The 11005-nt window shown below is 38.3% G+C and overlaps 1 protein-coding gene across 1 annotated transcript; it reads left to right on the forward strand.

Moving 5' to 3' along the window:
* Window positions 1–11005, forward strand: LOC106178734 (uncharacterized). The gene is made up of 5 exons (XM_013562035.2): window positions 1–185; window positions 8077–8212; window positions 9245–9387; window positions 9735–9876; window positions 10586–11005. The coding sequence occupies exons 1-5, from the start codon at window positions 140–142 to the stop codon at window positions 10875–10877; spliced, it is 759 nt and encodes a 252-aa protein (XP_013417489.2). The 5' UTR covers window positions 1–139; the 3' UTR covers window positions 10878–11005.

Genomic DNA, 11005 nt, shown 5'->3' on the forward strand with positions numbered 1-11005 from the left:
CCCAGCAACAGGATAGAAACCACAAAACTTGCAACGAATTCCGGGTCTCTTTCAGAAATCTGGTAGGTGTTGCCAATGCTGCATCCGAGGTGCAAGGCTGGAATGAGCTGCACGGCATCTACTCACTCTGAGATTGACAATGGAGAAGAGAATCCAATGTTTTACTATAGTCACACTTTTTACAGGTGAGCGAAGCATGTTGATTTGGCATGATACTGAAGTTTAATTTAAGATGATAGTATTGCGTATTTTTGGAATATAATACCAGTACGTGTGAATCTCAACGCGTCGGTGGTTTTACTTTCGGTTCGTTAAGTAATTTAGAACTGTTAGACCGGCTACGTCTGGTAAAGTAGCCATTATCAACAGTGTTGATTAGTTCTGTCACTGTGATAACATCTTTGTGTACGATTAGCTTCAAATGACGATTGACTTAATTAGATGTACTGCACTTGGCGGCCTCCGTTCTAGCGTGAAGAATCAGTCACTCGTTAAGAATGGAGATTTCAACTTCACGCGCTGGTTAATCCATCAAACCGCTCTCAAAGCACTAACTTAGATTACATTATATTTTAAGAGCTTCTTTACAAATTTTTGCTAGATTGGATATGATTTCACAATGAACGATTCCTACTGGAATTAACGCACTTCATCCAGCGACAAAAATCAGCTCAGAAGAATGGACTTGAACGAAAAATAACACGAAATATATATAATATAATTACAAAAATATATGTCCCCGGTATATGTATTAAGATGCAAAGAATATAAATATATGATTGACATGTAGACTGTAAAGATTATCTCATTTTCACTCAACGTGGAAATATATCCTTAAGTCACTGTTCATACGTATGCATGTGTGAGCCTACGTATTTACATGTCCACATGAAAAAATTCTTAAGATATATTGCATATTATTTTATTCTTTTTTACATATATCAGAGATCATCTGTAGGCAGCTAAAATTTAAAGGGGCAACAAAACAAGTGATGATAAATAATCAATGTCTCGTAGAGCATGTCAAGTCACAAAATGTGTGTATAAGAGAGACAGAGAGAGAGAAAGAGGGGGGGGGGGATGAGAAACAAACAGAAATGTCCAAATGGACATTCCGTTCGATGTTGCATACATTGAATAGGATGCATCTTGATTGGCAATGTTGGGTTCGTAAATGTATGCATTCGTTTGAAAAGGTGGCCCAGTAAGTCATCAAATTCACCCCGTATTAATGATCAAAATGGTTTTCACTTGCGCTTCAAGTTAATGGTCAAATGTTTAAATCGTTACCGTTTCACTCCATGAGAATTGTAACTCGCTTTTGGGTTATATTTCAACATTAGAGCCAAAGTACAAAGAACCCACGGGGCAACGATTATTCGATTGCTGAAATGGATAATACCGTGTGCTATTCAATTAGCACGAACTTGGTCTTATATGATTTTCTCTTACAATTCTATCGGGACGGCTCGTTAGGCGATCTTTTGACTTAAAGTCTTGGTTTCCGTTTCTGTCGCTGCCCCTCGATGGAAGACTGAGGTATTCTCACAACACAGACGCAAGACACACCTATTCAAGTTATCCAAAGCTGCGACACTTCATTTGCCAAAAATTATGTTGACTGCCAAAGGACAGTTCATCTATTGGAAAATTATTGAACGTTTCAAATTCTGATTGCATTGTCCCATTTTAATCAAGATTGAAACTAATGTCTGTCTGGCTCTGTCTTCAGAGAGAGAGAGAGAGAGAGAGAGAGAGAGAGAGAGAAAGTCATTAAAATACAAACACTATTACGCAACCAGCTAATGATAGATAGGGCGTTCTTTCATAGATCTATTGAATCTACAACCAAGTATACGTGCTCCATTGAACGGGAATTGACAGCGTTAGTTTGCATGGAAGTCGATCAAGCAAACGCCAATTTCCTTGACCTCCATAACTGCATTACTTAAATCAAGTTAGAGATCAATGCGTTAATTACCAACTGGACTGTACTTAGTAACTGATGCATACGTATCTGATCGGCACACGTACATGTACAGTTGACGGCGCTGCCTTTTAACAATCGACACTCTTTTGGCCCGTAATATTGGCCTGCAATAACCTTGGTTGTTTGTGCCCTTGGCTGGTGACCAAACTGATGAAAATCTGTCGGCTTCACACTTAATTAGCACCACCATATATATATATATATATATATATATATATATATATATATATATATATATATATATATATATATATATATATATACTGGGGCACAAGAATAACACGACTTTTTTATTGACATTTAAACAGAGGGACACACGCTGTTAAATGCTATATATTGAAACTATATCCAAGATAGACATCTTAACAGATTATCTCATCAATTGCATACATTTCAGGGGAGGGAAATATATAACTTTTCTCTTTCAGTCTTTTTCACGATCAGTTCGGACCAAACTGGACTCATTCGAGGATAACTATTCACTTCTTTTCATGAATATGATACCCTTCTCTTGTATACTGTAAGCTCTGAAACACAGCTATACTCTTCGGGGATGTGTTGACGATGGCCACTAAAACTAAAATGTGGTTTTCTTCTGCTTAGTGTATTAAAAAACCCACCGGTCTACTACATATACGACGCCATTAGTGTCCGGGAAGCTTACACATACAAAGCGTACACTATAATAGTTTCAAGGGGACGTGCTGCATAGTAAAACCCCTGTAAGAATGACTGCAATGGAGCGTAGTTAACGTTCGTCTTATTGCCCTCTCGCCATTTATAGTCCCACGAGATCATTGGCTTTAACATGTTCATCCAGTTGATTAATCTTTTCATAACTTAGAGTGGCCAACTGAACTGTCCCTCAGGAAATGCTGAACCTGGACTCAAACTTAAGTGTTCTCCGTGTGCGTGTGTGCACATGATTATAATCCAAGAACATTAAAGCATTTGTAGTTTGGAATTGGCTGGTTTTCAATGTCAAGGTATGACATGTGTATAAAATTTCTTACAAATACACGTATTTTATGCTTGTATATGTTGAAGACCATTGGCGGCATTGAACAGAAATTGCTTTAGATATTGCTTGTTCTTCCATCAGGTGTATGGTTCGTGGTCACGAAACTGAAGCCACGATATCAATAATTGAATGACAATTAAAAGTGAGCTGTGTTCTTTGGGCTGTTGCAAAGGCATAATTCATATCATAACAAAAAATCGGTTTGACCAGAGTTCCTTAATTTGCAAACGCGCCCCCCCTTTTTTTTATAGATACTGGATTACATGCAGACGGCCGCCTCTTTCTAAAACCAAGGAAAGACCGTTTCTTTCCTTAATGGGGGGAGAGAGACACTATACAGATACAAAACGTTCTCACACCTGATCATCCCTTCTGTCCTCTAATAGATACTTTGACAGCACTTACTCTTAAGTGACCATTAGCAATGATGAAAAGTTGCTCTGTGTCTTCAGACATCGCTGTCCACTCCCTAGAGTGAAACGAACCTGCTCCGACCACTAACGTACAAGTATGTTCATCTAAACCAACTTCTTTTTGCCATCAGACCACCTGAGAGGCAAAATATGCACGGAGATGTGGGACTTCATAGCAACGATAACAGAAGGGCGTGGGGTGCTGGTGGGGGGGGGGGGGGGGGGGGGGGTTCAAGAGATTCGCCCTCTTGGTTGGACATGTCCATCCGGAATCAAAATCTGATCTAGGTTATACAGAGGGACACGTTTATTCTTATGAAGGGGTGGCACATGCACGCCTTTTTTTTTGGTTGGTTTTATTCATATCCTTTATTAAACACCATTAAGTTATATAGGTATAATATAATTATATATTAGGAATACATCTGTGACTGTATGCATGCTGAGTTTAAAAACCATCACTGTTGCATGCAAATGGACAGATTTACACACATTACTTAATTATATCCAGCCGGTAAATGACAACTTGGTCGGTTGACATTTAAAACGGAATAATTTTAGGTGCCACCTAATCCAGAACTTGTGTTATGAACAGGTCCAACTAATTGTCTCGATTAATATGTTGGCCTTATACCTTTCAAAAAGTCACTCGAGCCTTAATTTTTCCGGTAAGAGAAATCACTTTCGAAGGTGCAAATAGTCAGTCAGTCTGTTTCGTTAAATATTTAATTCTAAAACAGATTTTGTTAACATGCGATGAGTATATACACCCTCCCAGGCAAAGTAAAAGCCCTGCAGTGAAACCTATAACTTGTTTGAAGAAGGAAACCGCCGATTCCACACCGCTTTTCGGTGGGGTCAAGTTACCGCTACAGCTGCAAACATGACCCCATCTTATGTTGTTTGGTCAAATATAATCTGCTGGATTTTTTTTTTTTTTTTTTTTTTGGGGGGGGGGGGGTACATTTGCATCGATGTGGGGCTCGTCTCAATGGTTCAATTTTCTTTTTCTTTCAAAATTAGAACCGAAAAATTCTCTTTACCAAATTAAAATTTGGACAGGTTATAGTGTGCTACAAAAGTCGAAGCCAAAGTGAAATGAAGAGAATCCCATTCTAACCTTGGATTTGACCTTTCACTAATTTTTCAAGGTCAGACAGAATTTTTCATTTGCAGTGTATTAATTCTTGTATTGACGGTTTTTCGAAAACTTCAAGCACTGTTTAGTTGAATTTTGTATAATGGTAAATACTTACGTGAATGATGATTTACAGTATTTGGTGAATGTACACATTGATGGGCGTCAGTGTTATAACATGTAAAAATGAAACAGTGTTAACGCTGTTGGATTTTTGCATTAAAAAAGAATGAGGATTACTTGCATGGAGCAAGTACATGTAATTCTCTATAATAAAAATAAAATAAATTTGTAAAAGTGTGTTGAAATATCTAACCCCAAGCAGTTGCAGTATATACCAAAATTGAGGATTTAATTATCAATTATGAAAAGTTGCTGCACTAACGTGGTCGACTTATTAGAACACTAAAAGCCATTGTGCAGCTCGAACTCCCATAGGTGCTCCTAATATATCAGCATTTTTGTAACTTGCACTTAATCCAATATTTGCGACATCGTGGAATCTCTCCAAGGACACTGGCGTTACTTAACGACACAATTGGCCACGTTTCTGTGCATTTTTCTATTTTTTTGTTAGAGCCGTGGCGCATTTATGCATAGTTGTTGTATTATCCCAAAGGCCAGTTAACGACAGATTAACTTTGTTTTCTGATGCCATGAATAAAATAGGTTTGTCAAGTTTACTGATCAACAACGTTTAAGTATAATGGTACTTTGTACCCTGGACAACAAACAAATACATTTGGATATACGCTACCATGCTTATAAACCTATGGAATCTGATCAGGCTTGCGTTTTTATTCTGAAGATAGGTAAAAGCAGTGATTCGCCTTCCCAGCGTACATGCACCTCATATCGACAGCAGGAGCGTGTCATGATAATGGATGTCCCTTGGAATTTCTTATGGGATTCAGTTCATTAGAACGCCTTGCATGCATGCATGTTTTGAAATTACCTGCATGTTTTACACCGTGCTATAAGCGAGCGATCATGAAGGATGAAATAGACGCAGGTGTATCGGCCGTCTCAATTTTAGGCGATTTTATTTGTCATAAATAAGCTTAATGGGCTGGCGTATTTCACTTTTAGAGTATTAATCATGTTTTTTTTTTCTTGTTTATCTTGGAATAAGAAAAATGCATCCAACTTACATAAAACACCGAGCAAGCTCCGACTGGGAAATATTACACACACTTGATTGCCGTATGGTTTAATGAAGTAGGTTACTCCCCTATAATTCGTTCTCTTTCTCAGACCTAATTGCATACCTAAAGGCGTCCCAATGTGAACATTGGCACTACTATAAGTATATGAAGTATGGCAGATAATTAACTGTCATCTACCGGAACTATGATGATCACCTTTGTAGAAACCTTTCTAACTGGCAATCTGCTAAGACCAGACCCAGTACAATATATCTTGAAGTTCCTACCAATGTGCCACGGTTACAACTGAGAGTGTAATGAACAAGGCCCGCGGGGAGTATATTGCACTTACAGATACAGATAGCCGCACCCTTAACACGCTTACCTTGCTTGTGTCTATATTATTACTTTTCTTAATCACCATTTCCCTGAAAGGAATCTATTTTCGGTCAACTTTGCTGCAAACTACTTCAAGGGCCGCTTCACTCTTCGGGAAGTTGGTCGCCTTTTTTAGAAGATAAAATCGCAAAGGCACTTGCTCCAAAATAATACCAAAATTATACCTATTATTTTCCTGCGCGATCATGCACCCGTCATTTGTAAGAACTCTCCTCTTTAAACTACCCAATGCAGTATAATGACAGTGCCGTTCCTGGTAACCAGTTACACATGTACACATCTTACCTTATCAGGATCAGTGCTACAGCTACAGCACTCTCATGGACACATGCACAAATCCTAATGAACTACGGATTAAGGATTCTTTGTTAAACGGGGGCCTGTAGTCTGGACAAAATGACTCGATAAATAATATTGGACGCGATACAATCCTTGTCGAACAATTGAATATGACCAAAGGTGGCCGGCGTCGCTGCAGTATGGAATGACGTATGTATATATATTAAACCCATAAAAGTTTTAAAATTGGTCTTAATTTTAGTTATTTGGTTATTCTGTTTTGGACTTGCAAATCATTTCTGTAAAATCTACTACGTTTTTAATCCAATTTTGCAACGCATGTTACAATACCAATCTAAGTAAGGTATTTGTGCTACATTGTGCATACAATATTTATCTGATTTATATTTATCTATTGATTGTAGTGTCTTTTTTTAATTCCTGATTGAACGATCGAATCAATAACTTGGCGTTTTAAGTTGCTGTTCCGCTCACAGAACTTATAAACGAAATAGTCGTTTGTAGTCTCGAGCCTCGGGTTTGTGATCGCGAACACCGAATTAACGAGACACAATTAACGAGTCGCAATTTCATGGCAATAATTTTATGGTGCAAGTCATCGCCTTATTTCAGTATACTAGAATGACTACCTCCCCCGTATGAAAATTCTCAATGTAAGACTAATTGCCAGAAAATGAATGACAACAAGCGCCAGTTTTACTCGTGGTTCTCGAAAGATGTCAATGTTTTTAAGATGACAAAACCATCCTTTTGACGCTGCTTCACTTAATTTCCAGTATCAAAGGGTCAACTTAACGGAATAAACGTGTAACATTTCCACCATAGCACATTTCAAGCATGATAATGGCTCTTTTAACTCTTCCATATTCAATCCGATCATTACCAGCCACCACGGGTTAACATGATGTGATTACGTTCATCGCCAGCAAACGCTGAGACGTACTTATCGCCCTTAATTAAGTTTGCGACCATGAGACCAGCGGAATAGACCGTTGGAGGGCAGTAAGGGTTGTGGAATCTGGCCTCGGGGACTTCCGCTTTCTGAATTGCTGTTGTTAATGTTTTGGTTGTGTTACATATTGAATATATGGTCGACAATAATGCGGCAAACGAATATCCTTGTACCGTACATGTACATATAGAAAGACAAAGAACGTTTTCTTGAGTTCAATAATCGTTGTACTTAATCAGTGTTCACTCTGGTTTTATCGGCTTAGATTTTTGCATCGAAGTTCTGATGACCTTGATACCTGCCATAATTGCTGAAAAATTGCCAAAGTCACTTCTGTTGTACTTACTATTGACTAAGTAATCTGAGAACCGCAAGGGACGAACCATCCTGGAATAAGGCAGCCCATTGGTGTCTGCAATACTTTGGAGGGGCGAAACCGATATATCGACTCTCTAAATACTGCAATAAAGAGGAAGAGGAATGCTTTGATTGATGTCTGATTTCATTGTGGACAAATATTTGATTTGTTTATCAAAGATGCAAGTAGATTATACATTGAATCAAATGCGACTGTTGCACTCTCTCAACACTTATCCCAAAACCATGCGGCAGTCATTTCATTCAAGTGACTATGTCTGCATCGAGCAGCTGTATAGTGAACAAAGGCAAATTATATATCTATACCCTGATAAATCATTGGCAAAATTATCCATTTCAGTTCTGATGTCGCCAGTAACACCAGAAGATTGCACCAATCAGGCCGCTGCTCCGTGTCTGAGACCTTTTGCAGACTACTTAAAGATAATCAAACAGCTTATTCCAAAAATTACTCGCCAGGATCGGAATATGTGCATGTGAGTATGCAAGCACTTTAAAAGACGTATTCTTTCTTTGAACATAAGGTTAAATTAAGATAACTGGATTATATTGGTAATGGTAATAAATACCATCTTCTAGTTCTAAATGGGACCTTGTCACATTTGCCAACTCCTTACACCATTATTTGAATAATATTCAACAGTTGCAACGTATCCAAAAAATAACTCTTTTGCAAGTAATTTAAAGAGTTAATCTGTGTTACCCCGTTAAATTACTTGTGGTTTATTTTAGACTTTGCATAAAGACAAATACAAATACTGTAACAATAACGGATTGAGAATATTCAGGAAGAGATGTCCTTTCCTCAACCACACACCCTGCTGAAAAATATATACTTTAATAGCGTGTTTCATTTCATTGAAATGCACTGAAATGTATACGGCACTTGATGCTGTGCAACCAAGTCTTTTTTTCCTCGCACTGGAAGAGGGGTGGGGACGCGTAACACATGCTCCAATCTCCACCAGATGCCGACAGACTGATTACGTTATTTCTGTGAACGAATTCCCACAGTACAAAAAATGCATGTAATTAGCCAGAGATATATCTGTGAATCTCCAGTGAATAATAATTTTGACCTTTTACATAATCAGGGCAAGTTTTATACTTGTTTGATAATAAAAGAATGATTTACATTGCAGCCAAAAGCTGCTGCCAATTTTCTGAACTGTGGAGAAATTTAACATACTAAATATGTTTTAGCGTACTTTTTAAATTTCATTTTATTTACATAATTCTAATTTTTAGTAAATCTCATTATCTCATAGTTCCATACAAAACTGCTCTTTTTTAATGATTTATTATGCAAAAATTCTTTCATGCATATGGCTGACACTTTAATAAAATATCTTGAATCTTGAAAAGTGATAAAAATCATCCCTGGTAGAGGGTACCTCCCCCCCCCCCCTCTCCCTCCCCCCCCCCCCCACCCCCCCGCCTTGATCCGCCAGTGTTATGGCCCCCACGTGGCAAAGCATATCACAATGCATTCCTCGTTGTTATTATAGTAATTACCAAACTGCACGCCAGTGCCTCGAGACCGTTAAGAAACACTGCAAAAGCGACGTACCACAACAGCGCAGAACGAAGGCTTCACTGGACTCATTTGAAGATCGCTTAGATTTTATCTGCAGTGAAAGCAGACAGAAAGGTAGGAGCATAGGGCATGTGCATATATTTGACATTTGATGAGAGAGAGAGAGAGAGAGAGAGAGAGAGAGAAATGGACCGCGGTAGAGCGGTAGAGATGGTCAACTATAAACACATAAATGTAAAACGGCTGGAAAAAACGCACCAAACTTTTTTTTAAATATCAAAGTGAAAAGTTCTTGAGAAATTCAAATTGGCATTTTTCTAACGTGCTAATTATGTGCAAGCACCTGATATAAAAGTCTGTAATTCAGTATATACAATCCAATTATTTTTCTTTATTTCGAGAAAATGATGGTATTTCCAATGGTAACTGCTGCACGAGTAAATGTCTCCATTTGTCTCTAGCCCTCCAGCGCCTCGAACCTTGTTTCAGTGATCCAGCAAGAGTATCGGCGGCCGACGAATGTGAATTTAAGTACAATGCAACAAATCATGTCATAGTAGACACCGTTGTGTCACGTCAGAGGACACTGAGAGCCATCTGTTAGTGAGTATTAGACCCCATTCCCATACCTAGATCGATCTAGCAGGATCGACCCATCTCCGAGGGGTTTCTCGCTAAATTGCACCCATCTTAAGCGGCTCTGATATCTGGCATGTCTACTGAAGCTGTTAGGGGTAATTAATAACTACCGTTTAGCAGCTTCAGTAGGCGTGCCAGATATCAGAGCCAGATGTCAGAGATGGGTCAATCTTGCTAGATCGATCTAGGTATGGAAACGGGGGCTTAGATATATGTATTTTCATTCATAACATATGAAATAAAGACCATGTGTATCAGCTAGACTTGTGCTCACGTAGAATATGAATACAGTGTAGCCTCTGCTTGTTTAAAAAACTGTTCATGGGTGGAAGAGATTGTGAAATGAATATTCCACCCATTTTACCCAATTTATATATTTAAAATAAATAATTATATATATAATTGAAATGAAAACAAACAGAAAATGAGAAAAAATACGATAGAGGAGGATCTTGTTAAAATAGCTACGAGATAAAGAACTGCAGTATATTGTTGACTATTTTTGTACCTACAGTGTATATATCTCTTAGAGGTTACAACATAGTGAATATAGTGCTTTTACTTTGTCTTGTCGCCATTTCGCCTACTCTACAGACTGTAATATTCAAAATGCGTTTTTCGACAACAGTTTATATGATGCCGTTATGATTTAAATCACCTCTTTATATTTCAGCAACACACAAAATCTGTCCTCGTGCATCACGAACGTGTACAAACCATGCGGAGACGCTGCCACGGACTTAATCACAGCCTTACTTAGACAGAACTTTAAAAGGCTCTTAAGTGGCTCCACATGTGAAATAAAGAGTAAACGACAACAAACATTAACGACAGAGCGGTCCACAGAGTCCAAAGTACAAGTAGGGGACTCTTCCTCTTCAAGCGTGATATTATGTTCACAGCGGAACTCGTTTCTTGTGGTGGTTGCCTTGCTTGTTGGTTTAATTTTTTACGAATGTGTTTGAATTGTTTAATATATGTATATCAGTTAACTTAATTGCATTCCTTTGTTGAATGTAGGATATCGTGGAGGGGAGATTGGTTGTCATATTCACACACACACACACACACACACACACACACACACACACAC

Source organism: Lingula anatina, chromosome 3, assembly GCF_051362555.1.
Source record: "Lingula anatina isolate TDL-2025a chromosome 3, LinAna3.0, whole genome shotgun sequence".
NCBI lineage: Eukaryota > Metazoa > Brachiopoda > Lingulata > Lingulida > Lingulidae > Lingula > Lingula anatina.